The sequence below is a fragment of the Rattus rattus genome, chromosome 16 (assembly GCF_011064425.1).
Source record: "Rattus rattus isolate New Zealand chromosome 16, Rrattus_CSIRO_v1, whole genome shotgun sequence".
NCBI lineage: Eukaryota > Metazoa > Chordata > Mammalia > Rodentia > Muridae > Rattus > Rattus rattus.
In genome coordinates, this window is record NC_046169.1 from 37,899,114 (window position 1) to 37,925,871 (window position 26,758).

A 26,758-nucleotide genomic window follows, 5' to 3' on the forward strand; every position below is an offset into this window, starting at 1 on the left:
CTGCCTAACTATGACCAGAACAGGAGCAGGCAGGTCAAACATGACAAGGACAGGGATTAAGCCGACCCAGTCATTGACGTCCATAAACTATGCTGACATCTTGACGGTGAAGCATCAGCTGAGACACGGTGCTGGCGGGGGTGCTTTGCCATTAAGGCTTTGGTTATTCTTGTAGATGGGGCCCCTCTTTTGCATGTGCTGGGTTAGTGCTCAACCACTGAACAATCCCAGCCGTTTATGACAGCACTGTCTCTCCCCTCTGTCTCTCTGTGTGTGTGTGTGTGTGTGTGTGTGTGTGTGTGTGTGCGCGCGCGTGTGTACGTGTGTGACTCTGGCATGCACGCGGAGGTCAGAAAACAGTTGTCAATTGGTCAGTCCTCTCTCTTACCACATGGGTGCTGGGATCAAATTACAGCCCGCCATCCTTGTGTGGTGATTGCTTTGTACCCGCTGAGCCATCTGACTGGGCGCTGTGGTAGTTGGGTGTTTGATACCTGTTTGATCTCACTGCAGCGGATCCGTACCTAACAGTCACTAGGGGGGTGACATCACAAAATCCACACGGAGTTCGGGTCCCAACACTCACCCTACATGGGAAGCATGAGCCAGAGTGGGAAGCGTGGGCATCACATCCCTCCTTCCCACCCACAAGTACACGGTTACTGAAGACCAACCTTGGGCCATGGCTCGTGGGTGTCCTGCTCAGTATACACAAAGTACGTGATGCCAAATGACAGGACTTCAGTCACCTGGCCCAGGATATGGGCCACAGTGAAATGGTATATAGCCTTTTCATGGGGTTCTTTGAGGTCCCCCTTATGAGGTCCAGGGGTACCTTATGACTTTCATGACTCTTAGAACTGTGCCTTCCTTTGACCCATTCATCCATTGGGGGGGGGGGGAAGAAAACAAAGCAAACAAACAAAAAAGAAAAAACCAGGAGGAGGAGGAACCTAGTGAGGTGACAGGTGCCTGTAATCCCGCCAATTAGGAGCTAGAGGAAGAGGACCAGAATTCAAAGGTCATCCTCAGATACATAGCAAGCTAGAGGCCAGCCCAGGCCATGTGAGACCCTGTCTCACACCACAAAGACGGCGCATTTACATGTGTGTAAATGCACACACACACACACATAAAGATAATTGCATTCACATAGTCATATATCTTATATGATTATACCTTAACCCTATATTCATATAATTATAAAGATGTTAATATCTATAAAAGCGACACTTGTGACCTATAAGCTCAATATTTGTTATTTAAAGGAAAAAAAATGAAATCTGAGCACTTGGGAGACTGAGGCAGGAGGAATCCAAATTGAAGGCCAGCCTGGGCTACATTGAGAAAGTTTAAAATATTTGAATATTATGGACTATTTATCACTCCAGATTAGGGTTCCATGTTGGCCTCACTACTATGCCGCCCTAGAAGTACAGTGTCCCCTCCCCGAGGCTGCTGTGCAGAGTGTAAGAAGCAGCCTAAACGGCAGACACAACCCCCTCGAGCTGTGAGGACAGCACAGATCCAGAAGATCCTGGGCACCTTTGTCCTCAGCCTCAACCTCTAAAAAAAAGAACTGTATGGCAGTAGTGTGTGTCCGTGTGCATGTGCATATGTCTGTCTGTCTGTCTAACCCATGCTGTGGCCTGTAGAGGTCAAAGGACAGTCAGACTTAGGGCTCTCCTTCCATCCTGTGGGTCCCAGGGATCAAGTTCAGTTATTCATGCTCTATGTCACCTTTATCCATACTCCCTTTTCTTTCTTAAACTTATAAAGAAACCATAAACTACTGTGGTTTTGGTTTTTGTTTTGTTTTCAGAGCGAGGACAAAAAAGCACCTGTGTAGTGAGAATTTCGGTTTCTTTAAAAACCCAGCTATGTTCTGAGAATGTGTTTGTTTTAATCCTGGGTGTGGGATGAGAGGCTGCTTCACAGCAGGTGATTGTGATTTGCCTCGTGCTCTAGCAGGGGTGTGGCTGTGCCAGCTGCAGATCGTCTCTATGAGTGTGTGACATTTGGAATTCTGGGGACTCTTGAGAGGATATATATGTGAGAGCCCTGGGAGGGGCCCTGGGTTGTTCCTGCTGCTGCAGTTTGTCAAGAGGCCATGAGCAAAGAGACAAGAAGGAACTGGATATCCTGACTACGGAGACTGGACTTGCCCCAAGGAACTCGAAGCCCCTAATCAGCAGGATGTAGTCTAAAGAGATCTATGCTCCCTTCCCTCTCAAACCTATTTTCCCTCCTGCCTGGTGTTGGGGGGTTGGAAGGGATTGAGGTGGAAAAAGAGCAGAAAAGGGAGTAGAGATATAAGAACCCAATAAAGTAGCCCAAAAGTCGTCCTGCACGCCCTGTCCCCACCTGATGCCTCCGGTCCCTGAGCTGCCTGCAGGTGGAGGGAAAGCAAGCATTCCCAACGTCCCTCTCTGCAGAAGAACCCTCTCATCAGCCAGCCTCCCTTATGATGGAGACTCTAGGGAAACTCCATAAAGCCAACAGCTTAGCGAATCCCTGCTTCAGGAGAACAGACCGCCAGGTCTGTTTGCAAGGGCAGCTGGGGAGGCCACTGTAGCTCGGCATGGAATGGCTCCTGGCACTGAGCTGAACAGAGAAACCAACAACTGATGCTGTGACTGTGTGGGGGTGGTCCTGCCCCCTGACATCTTGGGGCCTCCGATGACTTCTGAGAACTGTCGCTCTGTTTTGTGATTTTGGAGTCAAACCATGAGGGGACCCTGCTAGGCGGGCTCTGGGTAAAAACAGAGGATTAAAAACAAAAATGAGCCGGTGTACTAAAAACTGAGTTCTGAAAGAAAAATCAGGGGATTCACCCTAAATCCCTGAGACGCCAATGCACCAAAAAATAAATACTATGAGTTTGTTGGAAGCCTTAAATGCATTCTCTTTGTGTGCAAACAGTGGGGGCCTAAAAAAAAAGAAAAAAAAAATCACACCATTTTAAACACATCTTCCTTTGAAGAAAAGTAAAATCCAGAACCGAAAAGTTTTCTCTTGCCCCATCGGAACTTTTGGCAGTCGTTAAATCTGAAACTCCACATGGCCGGCTGTGACATGAATCGCAAAAAGACATCTCTTTGAACTCAACCGCCAGAGTGCCGAGCCTTCCAAAATGTCCTGATTAATTCTTTCTGTGGCACTCGTGAACACCCTCTGGTGGCCAGAGGCAGCTTTCATTTTCCCCAGGATATCCCCTAAATTAATTTCCAAACACAAAGGACTGGTGGGAGATGAACCAACCCTACCTCCTGCAACCTCCAGGATGGAGAAGAAGAAAAGCTGTGTTGATAAAGGTGTATGAGTCACCTGTCAGAAGTCTCAGAGCCCTCGCAGGGGGACTGTGCGGGGACTTGATGACCCATTTGCAAAGTTCTCTGTGCTCATTTATTTATGATGCTCTCACACAGCAGGAGGCTTCTCAACCCATCACTTAAAACATACTGAGGTGACAAGGAGCATCCAGCGCCCCCCACACACCGGGGTTGAGCCATGGGCAGGAATGTCTTTGAGTTGCACCACCAGGGTGGCCGAGGGTGTGAATCCCCGGGAGGAGGCTCACTTCTAGCAGTGTCCCCTTAGGTTTCTTGACGTGAAGGAGCTGCCTGGAAACTGGTACTCAGCTCTCCACTTACTCATGGCCAGGTCTTCATTAAAGTTTCTATTTACAGCAGCCTCAGAAGACAGTAAAACAACAACAACAACAAACTAAGCTAAAACAAAAACACTGAGATGATATAAGAATGACCTGGAGAAGGGGTTGGGGATTGAGCTCAGTGGTAGAGCGCTTGCCTAGGAAGCGCAAGGGCCTGGGTTCAGTCCCCAGCTCTGAAAAAAAAAAAAAAAAAAAAAAAAAAAAAAAAAAAAAAAGAATGACCTGGAGAAAACCCTTTTAGAAAGAGAGGGTCGAAGAAGGAGCGGCTGTTTAAAGGTCGCTGAGCTCCTGGACTCAGGACAGCACTCGTGCTCGGGGTCACTGTGTGCCCAAACGGCTCTCGTGACCTGGACTAAACAAACTTCTAGAGTTTGTCCTTTTTTTTTTTTTTTTTAAGATAAATACATAGGAAAGTGAAACTACAAATGATCTTGGTCTCTCTTGACAACAGAAAGTGCATCAGAAAAGCTATTAAAAGTACAGGACTCCTTTGGAGCCATCCAAGGTAGGGTTTGGTAAACCTGGAGCAGAAAGTTAGCTTTATTGACACAGACTCTGAGGACTGTTCCCTTCTGCCTCTGGAGCACAAAAGTCACCATAAATGAAATTAGTACGGTTGTGTTCCGATAAATTTTATGCACACTGAAATTTAAATTTTACAAAATTACATGTCACAAAATATTTTTCTTCTCTTTTTTTTCTCTGACCATTTAAGAATATAAAAGGTTCTCTTGGCCTAGGACATAGAAAATGTAGGCACGGGGCCAGCTCTACCCCTAGGCTGAAGCTGTCCACTAGCGTTCTTTATTGAAGAAAGTAGATACTATGAGTTGCGGCCTTCGAAAGGAGCAGACAAGCAAGCTGGTGTGGTTTATCTAAGCCATGGAGAAGCTACAGACTCCATATGACCGACCTGCCTGTCTATGCCACTCCCTGTGTCCCCAAACCTTTATTCCAGCAGACTCTGCCTCTCAGACATGCCTGAGATCGGTGGCTGGAGCCGCTGGGGACAGGCGAGAGTCGTACCTGCTCCTTGATCTCCTGGAGCTTCCGGCTCTGCTCTCTGATGTCGTGGAGAAGCTGAAGAGCTTTGTCATCCTCCTGAGACACCTCCATCCGCGCTTGCTCCAGACTTCGCTTTAAGCTCTGCAGAAAGCAAAGATTTTAACAGGGATGCCCCATGGATCCTGTTCTGGTTGAAAAGGCTCATTAGGAGAGCTGCTGGGACACCGGGCGGGATGCTTTCGGGTGATGGGCCACGGTAGACAACTTGCAGCCGTTGCCGGTTCCAGTTTTCACCCTGTAAGAGCTACTTGGCGGAAGAAATGTCGTCGCAACCTCACAACCTTACGGGGGGCGGAGCCTGGCACTGTCTACTTCTCCTGGCTCACTTGTATGTTCAGGACTGAAAACCAGTAAGATTCCGTGTCTGTTAGAACAGCCACCTCCTCCATGACTATCTAGTGTGTTCTGGGAATGTGAATGCTTTTCCGGGTTCTCAGGTACGCACGTCTGTTTCAAAGGAAGCAACAGCTTCACGGTCTACCCGGCTGTCATTTCAGAGTCCGGTTGGGTACCCGCCTCCTAGACACCTATGATCCATCATCCTGCATACCGCTCACCCCCCACCCCCGCCATCCCAGGCATCCATGGCACTGAGGGAGACATCTGAAATACACAGCTGTAAACTTCACCCACCACTGAAAGGCGGCCAAGTCTGGAAGGCAAACATAGCAGTTACTCTTAATCAGCCACATTCTATAGATTTCCTCTCCCTTGTGAGGAAAAAAAAAATAAACCTTTAGAAATGTGTGATTCAACCTCTACGACTGTTTCGTTGGGCACAGTAGAAAACACCTGAATGAAAACTCCACGAGACAATGAAGGAGACAGTCAACTCTTGTGAAGGAAAGGAAAAAAAAATGGAGTCGCATGAATAATGACAGAGCCTGGGTCTCAGAGGCCGAGTCTCCTGGGCCACAGTGCTTCTAAGGGAATACGAATTCATTCCAGATAGATCCGAATTCTGTTTTCTGACACGAATTTGGGAGTTTAGCCCTCAAAGCTGATGGTGCCAGACACAGCATAGACCAGTGAGGTTGGGACAAATGACAGGCCCCTCTGCAGAAGGCTTCAGTGACCCTGGGTCCCCATCTCTGGGATTGGTGGAGCTCGGCAGCCCACTCTGGCTGTCTGCTGAGTGCCAGTGCCAGCCCAACTCCTAGGGGGCCTCCTGCCTGGCTCTCGCCACCTCTGACAGCTGCCTGCCCACCTCGGAGCCTGCCCACTGCGGAGCCTGCCCACCGTGGAGCCTGCCCTTCCACTCGCTCGGTCTCTCTCTACTCTGCCACTGGCTGTGATGTGCCTCATGGAGCTGTCATGAAGGATGAGACACACACGACAGGAAGTGCCGCCTCCCTCCGAGGGAAGGGGGCTTTGGGGAAGGCTCACACTGCATTCTGTGATGTAGGTGGCAAGGTCCTGCTCCAGGAGGGATCTCTGAGTCTCAGAGGCCTTCAGCTCCACCTCCTTCTGACTAAGCACAGCCTCCACCTCTGACACTCTGCGATGTAACCGGGTCATTTCCTGCTCCATCTGAAATAAACACACGCACGGGTTAAAAGGGACCCAGGGGACAAGAAGCGGGGGGTTGCGTGGGGGGCAGTTACATGTCAAGCGGGGGGCCCCTAGGCCACCTGGTGGTCTGCGGGGCGGTTACCGCTAATTCGCCAAGAGCTGGGATGGAAATACCATTGCTTCTTCACCCAGGAGCGTACAGGTCTTCAAAAAGACAGTCACCAAAGGCTGTCAGTCCTGTCATCCAAGTCCTGCTTCGCAGTCACTTCTCTAACACACTTAGCCAAGAAGCCACCGTCATCGTGGTTCACCTGTTTGCCTTTTTTTTTTTTTTTTTTTTTTTTTTTTTTTTTTTGGTATCGGTCTGGCTTATACAGATGTCAGTTTAATTTTATCCTAAATCCATCTTGGTCCCCCCATCTCCTTGCAAAGACCTAGAGGACAGATCCAGGGCCAGGCTGAGAGACAATTATTCGTCTGAACTCTTAGGAGTCCCACACAAGCAGTGGTTTCTTATTGGGTTTTCAGAGAGTTGCATTAAGAGACGTGAGCATAGTCAGCACAGTGGCCGCAGTGACATAAGCAGTTTTAAAGGACTAGGAAGACAGACTTCGCCTCACTCCGAGCAGATGGGACGCTTCTCAGCCCCAGGTGAGGAGGACCCAGGCCGCCTGCCGGAAGAAGCAGACATCGGGCTGGGTCGTGCTGAGAAACGGGCCGATTTAAATCCAGGGCCTCCTCTGGTAAAGATTTAAAGGATTTATGGCAATGTCTAGGCCCGAATGCATCTCCCTCTGAGCTGATGGAGGCGCGACTTCAACGAGGGAGGCGGGCGGCACCTCGCTCTCTACGGATCAGGAGGCTCAGTGCCAGCAGCGGCCCCTGGCAGATCCCTTGGCATATAGTGACGGGAGGATCCTGGAGCAAGGACGGAGGCCGGCTGCACAGATAAATACCTTGTGACACTTGTCCTGAGAGTCTTGCAGCTCTTTGCTTTTGATGAGAAGTTTCTTTTCCATGGAGCTAATCTTGGCAGGGGAGTCCAGACCTGACACAACAGACCTAAATATAAAAATAACAAAAATTAAAAAAAAAAAAGTCAGTCAGTCAGCATGCCAGCCCAGGAGCGGTGTTTGGACACTGCAGGGCAATGGCAGATCTGCCAGCATCTTCTAGTGCATTAAACCCATGGGTCAGGGAGGTGAACGAAAGCAAGGGATGTGGCAGGTAGGTGCAGATGCAAGGGAACCTGGGACCAGAACTGGCTTCTCGGAGCCTTGGTCTGCACAGCAGTACAGTAGGATGGTGAGGTGACAACCTACCACACAGAGAAATGTGAGCGCTCCATGCACAGCCCAGCCTGGCAGTGCTCCCTCCACTGACACACTCAACAGGTATGGACCCAACTCACTAGGGGCCACTGTGCACAGCAGAGGGCACTTGACACGGGCTCCTCCCAAAGTTGATGGTGTAGGGAGAGCAGACAGTGTGTTGGGAAGATTTCAAAAAGCTTATGAATGAGAAAGACTTCTTGAGGGAGAAAGGGGGGTGTAAGCCAAGAACATGGCAGTGCACGTATGGCCGAGACCTGGGAGAAGGTGGCACTGAGACCTGAGGGCTGAGGAGGTTCTAGGGACACAAGATCATAGAGAAAGGATGCTCCAGGGACAGGGGCAGCAGCTACACTGGCCCTGAGGCAGGGCAGACAGGACTGGGTGGTTTCAGTCACTCCCCTCAGCTTGTCCATCCATTCGGTTTGGTTTTCTAGAGCCAGCTTTATGCTTATGGTCGTAAGCCAAAGGATATTCTCATTCCCTCCCAAAGATGCAGCCATGGAAGCCGAAAGCTACAAGGACCTTACTACACAGTGAACACTCTGTCGCTGTGATGAGGTTAGTGATCTTGAAATGCAGAGATCATCCTAAATTATCTGAACAGGTCCAATGTATTCATAAAGGTCCTAGTGGGGGACAGAAAGCCAAATACGGAGGCAAGGTACAGGGTCAGATACAAAGACACTGGAGATGCAGCGTCAGACTGAGAGGGGTGGCTCAGTCGTTGAGCCCCCAGCCTGTGGAGCCACAAAGCAAGAGATACATCTCAATCCATACAGAAGGCAAGGACCAACACTTAAGGGCTGTCCCCTGACCTCCACACAGGTGCCATGAAACATGTGTAGTACACACATGCGCACGGGACCTACCCTACCAACACCACGTATACAAAGATGGGCAGCCACCAGCCACAGCTCACAAACAGGTGACCTCTAGGAGCTGGACAAGGATGGAGGCGGATTCTCCTCAGAGCCTGCAGGCAGAGCACAGCCTCATCTCAGCTGACTTCAGCCTAGAGACACCCACTGGGACCCCTGACCCCAGAAATGCAAGATAACAGGCGTGTGCTCTTTCATGCCCTCGGTTTGTGGTGACTTGTTGCAGCGTGAGACCCGGCGCCTGCCCTCTGAGCTCTGGGACGTGCCTGCTTCTACCTGAACACCAGACGTGCTTTCATCGTTCACCCCTCACACCTCTCAGGTACGATTTATTCTTCTCGTGTTCCAGGAGAGGAAAGTGAAGCCTGGTGAGGTTAAGGGACCTGCTGGCTGAGAAAGGATTTCTGTCCGTGTACAGGAAGCGGGTGACTAAGAGTGGCCGGATTCACCTGATGCCCAGCTCAGCAAACATCACATCCCATGGCAGGCTATGCAGGTGCGTACTGGAGGGCGCCCCACCCATATGGTGTCCTGTGGGTTAGCTATGCGTGCAGATGAGACTCCAGTGTCCCTCCGTGGTGGATGAAAGACAAAGTCCAGCCAACAGCAAGCAAAGGCTCCAATGTATGGAGGGACATGGCGGTGTTGCCTTGGTAACAGGCCTGCAGGAGCTGGTTACTGATGAGCACTCGGGGTCTTCCCAGCAGGTTCAAGTTCTGTTTCTGCTGCCCCAGACAACTTCTTCTCAGCTTAAAAGAGGTCAGCTTCCCACAGCAACGTGAGAAACCTGACTGACTCACTGACAGCTCTCTCTAGACTCAAGGGCAGCCAAGTGGGTCAACAACTGGAGTCGGGCTGCTCTGTGTACAGCCTAGCCTGTCACTAACAAGCCTCAGGCTCCCCTCCTGTAAAATGGGTGTGAGGAGAGCGCAGATGCAGAGCCCCAAGCACATCCATGGCACATTGAGGGTTTGACAGATGTCAGCCATTACTATGACTATTGCCATTTTTATTAAGATCCCAGCAACTTTGCAAATAGCACATGCCTCACAGGCCTAAAACAGTTGCTTGAAATGGTAACACTCAGGGGGCTGGATGTGCTGTGCACTGTTATTCACATCAAGACAAACAGTGATTATTCATAGGAATGGGCAACGGGGATTAAATCCAGAAATAAACCTGTTTTTTTTTAACTCTCACATTGGGTTAGAAATTTTAACACTTCTCACAAGCCTACTTCCTAGCCAAAATATAAGCGGGAGCGCACACGTGCATGCACACACACACACACACACACACACACACACACACACACACACACGCACGCGCGCGCGCGCGCGCGTGCGCACAGGAAGAGCCCTGCCTCCGTAGGGTTTGCTTGGGGTAGTCTTAAGTTTCCCTCATTCCACTGTGGTAGAGTAGAAGAGAAGGCCCAGGCCACCTGAGGAGACAGGAATGGTCCCTGGTCCTTCTGTGATCAAGGGCCATCCACTCATCACAAAGGGACATACATCATGGGTGACAGCCCAGGCCACAGTTCTTTGCACCTGGGGGCAAGCTAGCCTTTTTAGAAATGCGACTGCGTGCGCTTCGTGACGCTGGGGTGGGATGTGGCTCACTTAAGGACACACGGGGGGCAGGGCTCCAGCAGAGCTTAAAGTTGAATGTTCGCTGGTTTGAGTACAAAACAGAGTGCTTACTCGCCAAAAAAGAGAGGAAGAAAAAGTGTTTCTAGGTCACTGGTTAATAGGGCCCAGAAAGCCAGAGCCAAGCACCCGCAGGGGACAACGTGCAGTCACCCCGTGTCCGGCTATTCACTCTGCTGTTTTGATGCCTGACAAATGTTCACATTTAAGAGTTCTAAGTACGGCAATTAAGAGCTCTTCAGACTAAATATGCTAAAGAAACCTTTCTCTTTTAAGAATAAATAAAAACCACATCTAAAAAAAGCTCTGGTGGGAACGCTGTGACTAAACTCACCCTGCAGCCGACTGCACAAACAGTGGGAGGGGGTGGAGGGCAAAGGTCACTGTGGCTCTGGGCAACTTCCTGTCCCTCAGTCCAGACAAGCTAGCATCACCCGGATATGGAACTGTTGCAACGAAAAGCTGGGGATGGGGCTCCCCAAGACGGATGCAGTCTACACAGGAACCTGACAGTACCGTTTCCGTTAAACTCCAGGGTGATTCTGATGGATGGTCAGGGTGGAAAACCGGGGTGCTCACTGGAAGGACGTGCTTGTGGTTCAAGTCAAGGCTGTCAAGACTTTGAACGCTCTGGTGTGGTCAACCTCGGTGTGAGGCCAACAGTCTATGGTCACTCTTCAGTGGTCACTCTTAAGGGGGACCTCGCCTTGGTCTGAATTTCAGCACAGTACATACAGGCAGTAACTGAGAAGAGAATTCTCTATCGTTTAATATGCTTACGGCTTTATGTATGTAGTGGATGTGTGCATGCATGTACCGTGACGCACACGTGTGACATGGAACAACGTTAGGGAACTGGGTTTTTTTTCCTTTCCAACGGTCCTTCCACTCAGACACTTTATAGCTGAGCCATGTCACCCGCCCTTTTCTGTTGTTTGGAGACAGGGTTGCACTAGGTAGCTTAGGCTGACGGCAAGCATATGATACCCCTATTTCAGCCTCCAAGGGCTGCGATTATAGGAAGGTGCCGTGACGCCCACGTAAGTTCATTTAACTGTACCATCTTTGGGTTTCTCAAAAAAAAAAAAAAAAAAAAAAACAAAACAGTGAAGCCAGATATAGCTCAGAATGCTAACACGATATTATCTTCGATACAACTAAGGCCATCAACTCATAGTACCAAAGGCAAGCTCCAATAGAAACATTTTTTTAAATTTTGAAAATTTATGTCCAGGACTGTTGTGTTTTACCTGAGATTGTATGAGCACCCAGTACATGAAGAACCTGCAGAGTCCAGAAGAGAGCACCAGATCTTCTGAAGCTGGAGTTAGAGACGGTTGCAAGCACCACGTGGGTGTTGGAAACCAAACCGGGTCTTCTACAAGAGCAGCGGGGGCTCCTAACCACTGAGCCATCTCGCCAGTCCCTAGATAAGCCCTAACAAACGTCCCCTCAACTCACTTTCTTTAGGTTTGTCCCTAACTAGCTTCCAAAGTGACTGGTGGTGGCTATCCCCAGAATTGGGCAGCCAGACCACCTCACACAGTTTCCGTTTCCAGACATTAAGCCTCTGGTCTAATGCAGGCATGGTGTTATTTAAAGCCTATATCGTTGGAGGGAAGTTTAAAAAGCAAAACAAGGGCTGGAGAGATGGCTCAGTGGTTAAGACATTGATTGCTCTTCCAGAGGTCCTGAGTTCTAATCCCAGCAACCGCATGGTGGCTCACAACCTTCTGTAGTGGGATCTGATGTCCTCTTCTGGTGTGTCTGCAGACAGCTACAGTGTACTTATTTATAATAAATGAATAAATCCTTTTTAAAAAAAAAAAAAAAACACTCCTCTGTGGGGTACTTCATAAGAATTCTGAGGCCTTGGTACATGCCCTTGGCCCAGAACTGCCAGAAAGTGATGAAATCAGACGTGCATACGTGCAGGAAAACACGTGACATGAAACACATGAAGAACTCTCACTTTACAGAAAGAAGAGGAATTCTCTCCTACAGCCCATGCTCTTCCCCAGGATACACTCGGTGATATTTAGAACATTCTCCATGGTCTTAGTGGGGGTGGGGGGATGGGTGTGGGGGCGGGGCACGGGGAGGGGCTGGAGGTGCTATTAGCATTCAGTATGAGGGAGCCGGAGGCACTGCTCAACAATCTCTCTCACAGGAGGGACTTACAGGACTCACTGGGCCCCAAATGTCACCAATGCCAGGCTGATAAACCCCAGCGTGGAGGCCATAAGGCAAAGGAGGCCTCCATTTCTCCTCTTAGGGACCATCCCAGAGGGAAAATGAGCACCGGCCCTGCCAGGAGTGGGAGAGCCACTTAGGAGTAAGTTCTATGTACAGGTGCTTCACGGGCTACCTCACAGGCCTCTACAATCCTGTGGGACGGGCGCTATTACCCTCTTGGCATGGAGCATGTACATGTGCATGTATGTGTGCATGTATGCACGCATGTGAGTTTGAGTGTGCATGTGCATGTAATTAAGAGCTGATCTTAAAGCCTCTACACCTACCCTATTTGAGTGATGGACAGTGAAAAGTGGAAGTGTCTACAATCGATGGTTGCAAGTTCAAATCTCAACTCGGCTGCTTGGCTGGACAGCACTGGACAAGCAGACAGTACCAAGATGTCCAGAAAGGCAAAGTCATGGAGGGAAGAGAGGGGTGGCTCTATCCACCAGTGGCTGCGTCTGTTGCTAAGCCAGAGCTCAAGACAGTCTAGGAACCCAAAAGCATCCACAAGCTAAGTCGATCCAATTGCCACCACACCACCTCCGCCCCTGCCCCTGCCCCTGCCCCTGCCCCTGGACACAATTCAACCCACATACACAAAAGCAACTCTTCCTCCACCGCTCCATGGTGGGGCTGGGGGGTGGGGGTGGAGGTGAGACGATTAAGATTGAGTAACAAGATAGATGTCGGAAGCCTAGGCCAGTTCATGCTCTTGACTGGATGGGATCCAGTCCAACAAAGATGCTAATAAAAGAACACACAGCCTGCCCACTCGCTGCTTGCCTACTCCTCACCACGCCCCTCCCCTGGCTGCATTTTGGATGCGCTGCCAGTAGCCCCTGTGGAGTGGGCCGCTCCCCCAAGGATCAGCGGGTGCATGCAGCCACCCACGGGCGTGCACACACACGCGCACGCGCACACACGCACACACACACAGCAGCAGTGGCACTGTCTCTTCCAGAGTCAAGCCAAGTTTAGGATTCCCTTTTTTTCCCCCCAGCTTCTATTTTCTAGAAAATTTTACTCTGAAATCAACATCTCTTGCTAACATACATCTGCCTTATAATTACAGAGGCCCAAAGAGCGTCGAGAGAGGACAGTGTGAGACAGAGGGAGAAAGTCCGAACTGCCAGCCCCTACAGCCCAGAGAACAAGTTTGCCTAACATTACACTGGACCAAAAGAGGAAGGAAAAAAAAAAAAAAAGGCTGTTTCACACAGAACCATCACATGTAAGAAAGAGGATAAAATGCAGTTTCCCCAATGATGGCCTATACATAATCCACAGAACTAAGAAAAACCCAGGGAAGCTATTAACAGAAATACTTCGTATCTTAAGAGAATCCACCCCACAGAGCAGGAGGAGGGATGGGCCGTCTCTTGACTCCTGGGCCTAGAATCTTGGGCAAGTATCAAGCCATCCACCTGCTTCCTTAGGAAGCCCACCCTTGCCTGAAAAATCTGTGGCCCGATCAGACCACAGGTCGCCCATGCTTCGGAGACAACCAAGTGTAGAGTCAAGACGCTAATGCCAGAGTCGTCGAAATTAGCTCAGCCGAGGGCCTCACCTTAATTGTGGCCAACGGCGCTAAAAATATATGTAACCAGAAGCTGTAACGTGGGACAAGAGAATTTAAAAACCGTCAGCATCGTTTCCAAAAATACGCTGGCTTTTAAGACTGTACATTCTGAAATTTATGAACTAACTTTATAAGCCCGTTTTAAAACACACGGTGGTGCCCGTCGCAGCCTCCTCCTCCTGGAAATGTGAAAGATGCCACTCCCCGGGGGAGCTTCAGACCCTGGCTTTGGAGCACAGCACGTATGTACACCTAGATAAGCCACCACACACGCTCGGCCGCTGCCACCGCCACCACCCGTGGGTTCCAGATGAAGAGAAACATTTGCTCTAGAGTGATTAATACATGGCACAAAAATCATTTATCAAAACCCTCGCTATTCATAAAAATATAGCCAGGCATGTGACAATTTTTTTAATACCATTACCGGCTCTAAGTGAGCGTCTCGCTTTACAGGGTTTTGTCAGCGTGTCCCCACCACATCCCTGGATGAAAACCACCACCTGGTTAACCCTCCTGAATTCAACTCTCACCCCTCTGCTAATCACCCTCCCACAGTGGTTGGAGAGATCCTTTAGAAGACGACATCTGTTGTGCTCCCACTTAAAACCCTGCCAAGCCTACTCAGGGCTACCCCATGCAAGGCCAAGCTCTCTGACCTCAACCGAGACCACACTGCTCCAGCTTCCTGAGGCTCTGATAGGCTGGCTGTTGGTTGGGCACTCACAGGCCTCTCCCCCACCAGGAACAACCTTCCAGGGATCGCCATCGAGAACCGACTCCCACATTCTGATAGATGATGTAGGCAGGACTCTCGCCTCCTCCCTTCACTGTTGAATCCTCAGTGCCTGGGAAGCACATGGCGCACAGTAGGACAGCAAGACACTGCTGAGTGAATGGTCCAGTGAATGGTGCTCACCTATACCACCAGGACAGGAGCCTTGTGATGAGACTCACTGCAGGTTCAGCCTCTAACACAGGGCTTGGCACCTCATGGGACCTCAGTGTAGACTTCTAGAGCAGCTCGTGGGTAGCCAGGAGTGTCACCTCAGGTGACTCGACCTCCTCCCACAAACTCCTAGTGCTCAGCTCAGGGAAGCCTTCTGGTCAGTCTAAATTGACCACCTGATTTTGGTCCACACTTTGGTCTGATTTTTACAGAGCCCTGGCCACCATTTGAATATGTCTCCATGTACAGTGGCTTCCTGAGGACAGGGGCGTCTATCCTGTTCACATTTATACCCCTGAAGCCTACAGCCACGGACCCATTAAGCCCATGAATGGATGAATGAATGAATGAATGAATGAATGAATGAATGAATGAATGAATGGCATACAGGCAGCAGGCAGGTTCAGTATACTGATCATCATGGACAAAAGAATCCAAAATGAGAATTTCTGTGCAGAATCAAGGCCAAGAGTGCATAGAAAGTCTCCAGCCCCAACATCAGAGAAGTGCTTGGGCCTGGCCTGGGGCAGCAGCATCCCATGACACTCACCCACCCCACCTTGGAGGACACTCAAGTACTCAAGGGTTAGACAGAACAGGTGACATCTTTGTTGGGGACAGGGCACACAAAATACTGTTACTGGGTTACATCTCAGTAACAGCAGTCAACAGAACAGGGACACCTGACCTGCTCCGGGACCCCCTCTCTGCAGGAAACCTACCAGACACTACTACAGTCCCCATACAATCTAAAAGAAGTCAGTGTCTTGGGGTTGGAGATTTAGCTCAGGGGTAGAGCGCTTGCCTAGGAAGCGCAAGGCCCTGGGTTCGGCCCCCAGCCCCGAAAAAAAAACCAAAAAAAAAAAAAAAAAAAAAAAGAAGTCAGTGTCTTGTTCTCAAAACCAGAAGGGGGTGAGACCCAGCTCTGAGCCCCTGCCTAATTCTCAAGCCTGAACTTTTCTTGGGGGTGCTACAGCCAGTCCCCCAAAATAACAGGTGTTTTTCATGAGCTGTAGTGCTAAAGGGATGGTCTGTGTGCTCCTCAAAGGGAACCCGGGCTTGGTCATCTCCAGCTTTATCATCTAGAGACAACAAATAGTGCTGAGTGGCATGACGGTACAGACCATGTGGGTGACCCCTCCAGAAAGTTGTTCCTTTACCTTGACTGTTTGGACAGGTTTGCCCTTCTCACATGAACCAGCAAAGCTGTGACGGTTTGGGGTCAGGTGGTATGTCTGGGGTAACCAGACAAAGTATCTTCCCAGGGTCTTGGTGTCTATCAAGTAAACTATGGTGAGGCCATGAGATCGTGCACGGACAGTCTTAGGATAGATAGTTCTGGGCACACAGGAAGCACTTAGCAGATGCTGTGTAATCTGGGCAGAAGGAATTGGTACAACCCAGACCACTTCAGTCTAACTCAATTTGATGAAAGTTCGACCTACCTGAGGCAAAGCCCTGTTTGTGGCAAAAGGAAGACACAGCCCTGTCCTCAGTGAGCCCTGGGTAGTTTGGCCAGATCTAGGGGACAAAAAGAAGGTAGGGCTGGGAACACAGGCTAGGGTCTTGGCACGCAAGCTTGGATGTCAAGTTCAGGAGAGGCCATTAATTCTGTGCACAAAGATGCCACTGAAGGTCCCCACAGGACGATTACATCATCAGCCTTGGCTCTGGAGGAATTCCAGTCTGGAGAATGGATGGCAGCCAGGAAAACCAGAGGCAGAGGGCTCATTTGTAGCCTACTGCACCAGTCTGAGCAAGTGTCCAGTGAGGTGATGGGGGACAGAACAGTGGCATAGGCGCAAGTGTCATCAAAGAGCTTTGCCAGTGACAGGAGGAGCAGAGGCAGAAGAGTGTGTGAGGCACCACCATTTTCTTGCCTAGAAGGGTACGGAGTGGTCATTTTTTCTTAACAAGAGTAAGAGGAGGGGCGGGGAGGGCGGAGGCAAAGTCAAAAACTGAATGGGACAGCAGGTGATGGTATGCGAGTTTCAGGGGCCTAAAGAGACACTAAAGGAGGAATCGGAGGAGAGATATGGGAGGGAACTTGTGCCCGGAGCCCAGAGAGCAGAGGAGACATGGGCTGACCAGAGGAGTCCAGCGGCTTGCGCTGTTGACTGAGGGAAGTCAAGAGCTTTGCGATGGTCCCTGCACTGTACAGGGGATGGAGAGAAGAGCCACTGAACACATGATTCTTTCAGGAGGGTCCCTCAGAGAGAGGCCGAGAGGCGAAAGGCAAAGCGGAGCGAGCCAAGAGGGGTTTGATCAGCCTGACGCCATGCTTGGGAACATGAAGCACGTTTAGTCAGTGACTACCTTCTTCAGGGACCCAGACAAGCATGCAAATGAGTCTGTGGGGACCACCAAAGCACACCCTCGACAGGCTTCCCAGCACCTGACTTGCAGCGGTGGAACGGGCCTGTTTGGATCTGAGTTCCTAAAGGTGTCTTTAAGACAAATGAGAAGATAGTAGAATGGTCCTGCCAAGATGAGGCGGGCACACGCTCATCTGAACAGAGAGCAGGGTAGGGCAAGCCAGGGACAAGGTGCGCTTGACAATCGAACTGAATGAGGGAGAGGAGAGAGAGACAACACCCAGAGGCGAGCAACCAGCCTGAGATCCAGGTAATGGCAGGAGACAAACAGGCACTTGAGGGTGGTTACCACCAAATCTCTTGAACACATTAAGTCTCTTAAATAGGTGACTTTAGGAAAGAGGAGAAGGGGCTGTTGTTGGCTACTTAAAAAAAGAAACCAACCACAAATGAGACTGTGTAACAAGGATGTGGGTAGGAAGCACAAAGCCAAGGAGCTTTTGGCTGGACACAGAAGGAAACAATTTCTTCTGTCTCTCTCTCTGTCTATCTGTCTGTCTCTATCTCTGTCCTTCTCCATGTGTCCTTTGTCTCTCTCTGCCGCTGTGAGTGTTGGTTTGTGCGCGAAGCCATAGGATGTATGTGCAGGTGGGATGGACGGCAGCCGTGGTTGTCGGCCTTCACTCTACCTTGTTTGAGACACGGCCTCCAGTGGGCCGGGGTGTCTGCCGCGCCAGCCCAGACACCACTATAGACATACGCTATACTCATGTGGTGTAGACATACGCTATACTCATGTGGTGTAGACATACGCTATACTCACGTGGTGTAGACATACGCTATACTCACGTGGTGTAGACATACGCTATACTCACGTGGCGTGGACATACGCTATACTCACGTGGCGTGGACATACGCTATACTCACGTGGTGTAGACATACGCTATACTCACGTGGTGTAGACATACGCTATACTCACGTGGCATACACTATGGTGCCTGCCTTTTCAGCAATTCTAGGAAAGACAGTTTTTAAAAGAAGACCCACACACACACACACACACTGCTCCTAAGTAGCTCAATAAAAGTAGGACTGATAGGCAAATGCTCCCTCCCCTCCCCTCCATTCCCCTCCCCTCCCCTCCATTCCCCTCCCTTCCCTAGAATAAGTCACTGGGGGCCAGATGGAAGGCACCAGGAAGAATGGGAAACCAGGAAGGAACACAATCATAGCCATCACCAGCAGCCATGAGAGTGATCTGGCTGTGCACAGTGGTGCACACTCGGAGGCTGAGCCTGGGCTACATAGAAGACACTGTTACAGGAGAGGAAGAAGGGGAAATAGCTTGGACCACTCTGTGAGATATTTATTGTACAGTTTATAAGCAATTAGCCTGAAGACGGGATGCAGACCAAGGTCAATGCTGTATCCTGTCCTCAGTGAACTACTACCCTAGAAAGTAAGAATGTGAGTGGTTACGGATGTATATGCGCATGTATGCAGACATGCATGCACGCACACACACACACACACATACATGCACACAAACACACACACACACATACACAAACACACATGCACACACATACACAAGTATATACATAACATACACACACATGCAAATACACATACACACATAGACATACATATATACACATACACACACACAAGTATACACACAGACACAGCATACAAACACACACCTATATACATACACATACACATAAGTACATACACATAAACACATATACACATATATGCACATACATATACACATGCGCACACACACCCACAGCAGGTAAGTGTCTCTAAGTGAGAAGAAGTCTGAACCTAGGAGGGCCACCTACTCAACAAACCCACAAAGGCCAAAACCGAAAGCAACACTTTGACCTGCGTGCCATCTCCCTTCACACCTACCCCACCCAGCTTCATGGCTCTTCATTCCCCCACATGGAGCCTCCTTCAGACAAGCATGTGAACCTCGGTGCAGTGTCATAGTGCGGTGGTCAAGAGACTCTGAAGCCCACACTCCCCGTGCCCCGTGCCATGTAAGGTGGGAGAAAGGTTGGGTGGCTGTGTTGAGCGAGCTCATCTGTGTGCAGGGCGCCCTGCGTGCGAGACCAGTCTTCGAGAACCCTCCATCCCTCTCCACCTCCCTTCCGACCAGAATCCACTGGAGACCAGGCTACAAAAACCCTCCGTCCCTCTCTACCTCCCCTCTGTCCAGAATCCACCGTCTTTTACAGAGCTGAGGCCTAGCACCCATCCTCCATCGGTGTATGGGTGAGCTCGATTGGAGCAAGCGTAGTCACCAAGTGCTCCCCACAGCGTCCTGTGCTGAGACCATGAGGGCATGCTCAGGGCAATGGACCAGCATTCCAAGAAAGATCATCACTGCTCATTAGCAGGGAAGCCTGAGTTGGCCTCACTCTGTAAGTGCTCCCTGAGACTCTGTCTTGTTCATTTATCCTGCTATGCCACAGCTAACGCGCCTGCTCAGCTCTGTGAACTATTTCAACAAACCTGCTTTGATGGAGTCACCCTGATGGGAAGGTGCCCATCTGGGACTTACTCTTGTCCTTCTGTCCTCTAATCTACTCCTCTACAAAGAACACCTCTTGTCAACAGAATGTTAACTCTTGCAGTTGGCCAGGACATTTAAGCATTTCCAGGAGAAAAACTCCCAAGACCTGGAGACCTCAGTGTGGGTCTGGCCACACTTGGAACTCCCTAATTACTGCTGCGTCCTTGCCATGGTCTCTTACGACATATGGAAGAGTTCTACATAAATATAGACTGGTGTGTTAGAAATAGCAAGAAACAGAACGGGAGACCGTCACTAGGCCTTTTCAAATACCAGGTATTAGAGTAAATGCTTTCTGTTCCATGCTATCCTCCTAGAAGCCTTTAAAAAGGTATGCTGGTTTCCATGTTACCATAGGGGACATTACCATGTAAACAATCCCCAACCTTGAAAGAGGCACTGAAAACTGGCCACCTAACCTTCCGCCATATCCAAAGGGATGGTTCAATCCCCGTATCTCTAGATCCACTCAAAGGAAAGTGCCACCGGATGCCAGAAGGAAGAAAGCGCCCTTCCCAAGACAGCTCACTCGGACCCAACCCTCAAACCCACAAAGCCAGCCTCATCAAGGTCACATCGCCTTGTAGAGACACCCTGACTTGACCCAGGACAATGAGGCAGCTGGACATAAAGCAACTCACCCTGCACTGACTGGTGTGCGCACATGCGCGTGTGCACACACACACACACACATACACACATACACACACATACACACACACATACACACACACACACATATACACATATACACACACACAGACACACACACACATATACACACACACACACACACACACACACCACAGTCACAGTGCTGGGGATCCGTGGTATTTTTAAACCTTCCACTTAAGAATTCATTTCTACCCTACTATTGTACAGCAAATAGGGGATCAAGGCACTCAAGCGTGGGAACAGGACCTGGGCTCTTGTTGAGCAAAACGTAACCGGGTTGGCAAGAGTAGTGTCGCTCAATGGTCACAGAGATAGAGCGCTTGCTCAGCACAGACAAGGCCCTGGTTCAATGCACAGCACAGCTTGGGGGTGGGAGGACAGGAAAAGAGTTACTGGTGTGGACGCTCTATAAAGCTTACTTCACAGAGACAACCAACCAAACAATTCTGCTTCTCACCAAGCTCCCCTGCCTCTTAACTTGGGCAGCAAGGAACTCGCCCTACGCCTCAGTCACCGGCACACCGAGACCGGCTTCTTGATGAACTGGAACTTAGAAATGCGCCGTGGCTGGCTCTGAAATAGTCTGGGGCCCCCTTGCGAAAAGAGAAAGACCCGGACATGTGAGGAGCGACCGGAACACAGCGACATGAGTCACTCCTGAGGCCACAGTCTCCATGGAAAGCACTCGCTCATTCAGCCCCACCTCCGAATGTTTCATTCAGTTCCCTGCTAACAAGTCTGGGGTCCATTCCCTGGCGCGGCGTGGAGTAGGATGTGTGGTTTCCTCGGTGGCGGTGGCGTGAAGAGCATGGCGTAAATAAAAGCCTGCGGTGTTAGAAAGGGGAAGCCAGAGTAGGAAAACCCAGGGAGAAAGTGGGGTCACGACAGGGTAAAGGTGGTACCCGGAGACCACACCACCAGTTCCATCTATAAAGCTGCAGGAGCCCCTGGCAATCTCCTCTCTGAGTCTCTCTCACTGGCTTCCCAATTAACTCTGATCCAACAGGCCCGGGGGTCACCTACAACCAACAGGTGGGCGGGGTTCTAGGCTGCGGCTGCAGGTTCCACCCACCCAGCCATCCCTGGCAAAGAACAGGAGCTCCTGCTCCCGGCCCTGAATTGCCATGGGAAAAGCACCAAGTTCCCCAAAGGTTAAGAGGCCTCCAGTTACATCTTCCAGATAACAAACGCACGGCTCTGTTATGAGGAATCTTATTTCTGTGAGGATCTTATTAAACATTCTGCTGGGGCACAAGCGAGCTCCCCTGATGCATTAGGGATGGGGTTTGGACAGCCAAAGGTGAGACTGCAAACCCTGGAAATCAGAAAGCAACAGCATTCCGGGGTCGGGGAAAGGCTCGGGAGTAAATTCAGTCAACAAATATTTATCCGGTGCCTGGGCCCTAACGCTGAGATGTCCCTATGACAGACCTCCCTTTACCAAGCTTTCTGAGAAGCAGAAGGATGCAATTAGTCTTTCTGAACAACAAGCAATTAATCACACTGTCTCTGAGTGGCCACGGTGCCTGTCCCTCACATTATCCCCCCATCTTTGCTCCTGAAAGCTCACCCCCACCCCCACAGGCCTCCCAGGTTTTTGAGATCACTGATCAACACCCTCAGACAGCTTTCTCTCAACACACCTAGCCCATGGCTAACCAGATGAGCAACTCCCCACACCTCTCCTAGACCGGATCTGTGACCTTCAGTGTGCCTCTTGTGTCAAGGTTACACTGCCCACTAAGTATGCACCCTCCTCCACTGGGCCTCCACTCCTGCCTGGGTCCTTGATAAACAGCGCCAGACCTCCTAGCCCTGCTTAGACCACAGCAATTCTGACTGATGGCACATTCCACAGCGAGTTAGATTTTTGCCTTTCCTGCCATCCTCTAGGCTGCTTTTGGTGGTAAGATCGGCAAGAAAGGCAGACCTAATAATGCCAGCACCCACCTAGATTTTAAACCCAGACCGCGGGCAGGGTAAGAAAGAAAGCCTACCCTGGCATCTCTCATTGTAAAAGGAGGCCCTGTCAAAAATCAAGAACAGCCCACACTCTCCCGGCTTATATCAAATGCTCGATTCTCTTTGAAAAATCTACTATCTTTTTAAGGACCTCAAAACTGTACCTGTGGGGAGACACTGTCCAGGAACCAATATCGCATCCCTTCAAATAAATATCTAAGCTACAAACACACCAAACAGGTAATTCTCATTCTACCAATCAGAATTAAAAAAAAAAAAATGTGTCCTCCTAAGTGGGCAGCAACTAGTTACCCAGCATTGCCCCCAAGAGCCTCAGTGCGAGGGAGCCAAGGAATCTAAAGGACAGCGTAGCTGGTCTGAGACCTTCCTAGGGGAAAATGCCCCCCTGAAAAACGAGAATGTCATGGGGCTCCCACATCCCAAGGCAGCTATGTTTTACATAGATTCTGGGAGTCTGGGAATCAGGACCCTTCAAGCAAGCCCCAGCTTGCTTCCTATCAGACAGGAGAATGATTCCCAGGTCGAGAGGGTTACAGAACATCTCCATTTCTCGTTCTAACTGCCTAGTTTGTTTAGGGTTTCAGTAGCCGGCCACCTCGCACTCCCTCCTGGGGGCTCACAGAAGGAGCGGGGCTTCTGGAGGCCAGTGCTCTCTCCCTGCTCGGAATGGCTCCGCTGCCGGATCCCTGATCTTGCAGCATACTTGGACAGGAGCCGAGCACCATCTCTGCTAGAGCTCGGTTCAGCCACTTGCAGCTCGGTTAAACCCTCGGGAAACCCTTCGGCTGTGAGACGCGCTGTTTGCTGTTTAGGATCCTTCCGATACAGCCAGGATCCCAGCCAGCCGCCCTCTTGAGATGGATGGACAGACAGCTCAGTTTAACTCATCCAAGATTCCCCTTTAACCAAGGATCTGCACTGCTAGAAATCTCCCACTCTCTCCTCCCTCTAAATAAGACTAAAGATAGAAAAAACTAACCCAAAGTGCCCAGCTGACTGTTAGGATGCCGCGGGCAGGAGCGGGCACCTAGCATGCCATGCAGAACAGAACATTAACAGTCCAGCCCCACGAGCCCCAAATAGGCAGCCCAGAGGCTTCCCTCCGACGCACTCCCCCAACCCTCCCACCAGCACAGCACAGCACCAGCACCTTTGGCTCTGTGTGCCTGCCGTGCGGGCATCCATGCAAGTCCCCCAGAGAGTCCCCGTCACTTACTCAGATCTACCAAGATACCCCAGTGCCTTGCTGTATGAAAACCCCACAAAGGGCAGCTCTTCGCCCGAGAAACCCGAGGGGCTCAGCTGGCACGGAGAGGATGAAACCCACGAATTCTTCTCTGGTTCATCAAAATTGGAGGTGTCATCGTCAGACTTGAGGGGTGGGAACGAAGGGGGGAGGAGCTGGTTAAAAGAAAAACAAGAAAGGGGGGAGAGAGAAATTCAGACGAATTCCACACTGTTGCAGAGGGGGTAAAAAAAAAAAAGCGCCTTACTCCTTAGGCGTTTGGAGACAGCACTGCAGCGCCTGCTTTCAACCCAGCTCCTAGCGCAGGCAGACCCAGCCTCGGCTCCTACAGCAACAAGAGATTAACCCCTTCGCTGCCAACATGGCCACCAATCCGCAGACAGCTTGCCTCTCGCTCGGGGCAGTGGGTGAGGTGGAAGATAAACTCAGACAGGTCACTCGGATCCTACGAAGCACTTGGGCAGCTCACCCGAGCGGGCAGCTGCTGCCTCATTATTTCCAGCCGCCTTCCCCCCCATGACAGCTGGAATACCAGGATGCCCGATGACCTGAGCCCGTTGAACCCCTCTTCCAGACAGGTCTAAATGATTAACAGTTAGAGATATGCGCGGCTGTCGGGTGGAAGACAAGCATGTCCCATGACTTGGCCAGAATGAGGGGAGAGAACAGGCAGCAGGCTCAGGCAGGCTCAGGCAACCTCACACCACCGTTGGGTCGGTCACCACTGCAGTCTGGTTCATTCATAGCCCGATGAGTCTACTCAGAGATCCGATTAACCACTTTTTGTTTTTTAGTTCATTATCTCTCCCTCCCACTCCCCCACCCCCAACACAACCCTGCCCATAGAATCCTCCGCAGTTCAACCAGCATAATCAAAAGACAGCCAAATAAAGTTGCAGATTTTCGGCACCCAGCACCAGTGCAGGGACACAGAGACCCACAGACTCACATCTGTGGCAAGGCTCCTACCTCCTTATGGCATGACTCCCAGCTGGGGGGTGGGGGTGGAATCACATCGTCTCTGCTGCCTGCAGACCTACTAGGCTCTCTCACTCAGGCGTGTGAGCGGCTGTCCATCAGTCACCAGGAGGCTGCCCATCGTGGGGGGCTCCCAGGGGCATATCCAGTCAGAAGTGTTACCATGGTTGCAGGCTGGGGCGTCCGCAGTGGACCAGGCAGGGGGAAGTTGGCAAGCCGGCATCACATCCCCCGCAGTGCAGGCTGCATGCTCCCACCTCCCCACTCCTCAGTGCGCCGCGCTCTGGCGGTAACCCCACCTGGCCGCCTGCGTGGCAGGGGCCAATGCCGATCTGAGTGACGGAGCAGCATGAGTCACTGCCCACCAGGGCTCGCTAGAGCTCCCCCTAGGACAGTTGTCACAGCCCTTCACGGTCCAGACTTCTCTTTTAACCTCTTGTTTTCCGAACAGTTTTCTGTGCCGGGTAAGTGAGCAGCATTTGAGTCTTCAGACTCAAAGAGATCTGGCTGTAGCTGAAGCCTCCCCGAGGACAACAGACAAAGTGGTGGCAGAGAAGTAAATGGAGGTGACAGAGGGGTGCGGAGGAGAGAGAGGTGAACACGGAGGGGCGGGCGGGTGCTTTTGGGAGATGCAAAAGAACAGTCTCAGAGCTTCAAGTGCACGGAGGTGAGGTGGGAAAGAGAAGATCAGAGAATGTAGAATGTGCACTAGCAGAGAATTATCTAACACCTCCAAGCTGTTCTCTCTTCCCTGCTGGAGTCAGACCCAGGCTTAATGCTTTAAACATTAGCTTATGGGAGGGGAACTGGGGCTGAAAGCAGGGGTTCACATCCCGAGTGCATGCACATCAACAACAAACCTGACCTGACCATGCTCACCCAATGCACGGTCAATGACTAAAACTGAAATACAGAAATTACAATGTATGAGGATCAAAAGGAAGTGTTTCCATCCCAAGATAAGGAAAGCCAGATAGTGACGGGGAAGTCACTGATGGAAATATGTGGGAGACTCAGATACAGGAGCATGGTGGCCGATGATGGCTCGGGGCTTGTAATCTGAACTGGCTCCCAATTTCACCCACTCCAGCTCTGTGATCCTGGGACAGGCACTCAACCTCTGTAGGCACTGAGGGAGCTGGTGGTGAGGTCATTTCTGGTTTTGAAAGAGTGTCCCTAAGCAGTGAAGGCTGGCCTCAAACTTGTGATTCCCCTGCCTCTGCTTCCAGGGCACTGGGCTCACAGGTGCACCCCCACGGCACCTGGCTGCCAGGTGAATCTATGCAAGGTGCTTAGCATGGCTTCTCCAATACAGTAAACACCCATGAAGGTGACCTGTGGCCGTTATCACTGCCGGCATACAGTACGTGATGTGGCGGAGTCCAGTGAGACAGCGCGGCATCTGCCTTGAGTAGTCAGTCTCTGCTATACAAAGCACAGGCACACCAAGGTGAATGTTTGTGTTAATTCTATCATAGTGGTTAATTCCTCGCACAAGTTGAATCCCTTTCCACTATAGACTAATTTATCTGTAGGAGACTAAAATAGAATTCCATTTCTGTGTGAGGAGGATGATTAATAGAGAGGTAGGAGCCACCCTCAGTGAAGTAATTATGATTTTTGAATTTCTGTACTATAAAATAAGGCTCATCTGTAAAACTCTGCCATGCTCAAAGCATTAATGTGGTCAAGATTAGAAAAGAGGCTCGGGCTGCCAGCACCAGCCTGCCATCCAGTCACTCAGGAGGCCGAGGCAGGGGGATGACAGGAAGAGGGCCTGCCTGGGCTACAGAGGATGAGCTCAGGGAACTTCGTGAGACTCGGTCTCTGGTGATGTGGGAGGTCGGAGAGTTGAGTCAGCTGGTAAGCGCTTGCTCAGCAAATGTAAGGGCACGAGTTCGATCCCCACGGGTTACAAATAAATAAAGCCAAGCAGGATGGTACAGACTCCTCACCAGGGCCGAGCTGAGCCGCGGAGGTGGGAGAATCTCTGGCATTCCTTGGCTAGCCAGCCTGGCCTACACAGGGAGCCCAAGGCCAGGGCGAGATCACGTCACAGAAAGAGAAAGGAGAGTGGTTAAAGAGGTGGCTCTGTGGTTA

At 50.6% G+C, this 26,758-nt stretch overlaps 1 protein-coding gene across 3 annotated transcripts in view; it reads right to left on the reverse strand.

The window, feature by feature from the left end:
- The window catches only part of Cit (citron rho-interacting serine/threonine kinase), a 158,408-nt gene that overhangs the window by 73,577 nt on the left and 58,073 nt on the right, over positions 1–26,758 (reverse strand). For all 3 annotated transcript variants that reach the window (XM_032886607.1, XM_032886606.1, XM_032886608.1), the window contains exons 9-12: positions 23,651–23,835; positions 7,207–7,312; positions 6,125–6,268; positions 4,700–4,819 (exon numbers count right to left, since the gene is read on the reverse strand). In XM_032886607.1, the coding sequence (XP_032742498.1) occupies positions 4,700–4,819; positions 6,125–6,268; positions 7,207–7,312; positions 23,651–23,835 (555 nt within the window). The remainder of the gene's footprint in view (positions 1–4,699; positions 4,820–6,124; positions 6,269–7,206; positions 7,313–23,650; positions 23,836–26,758) is intronic.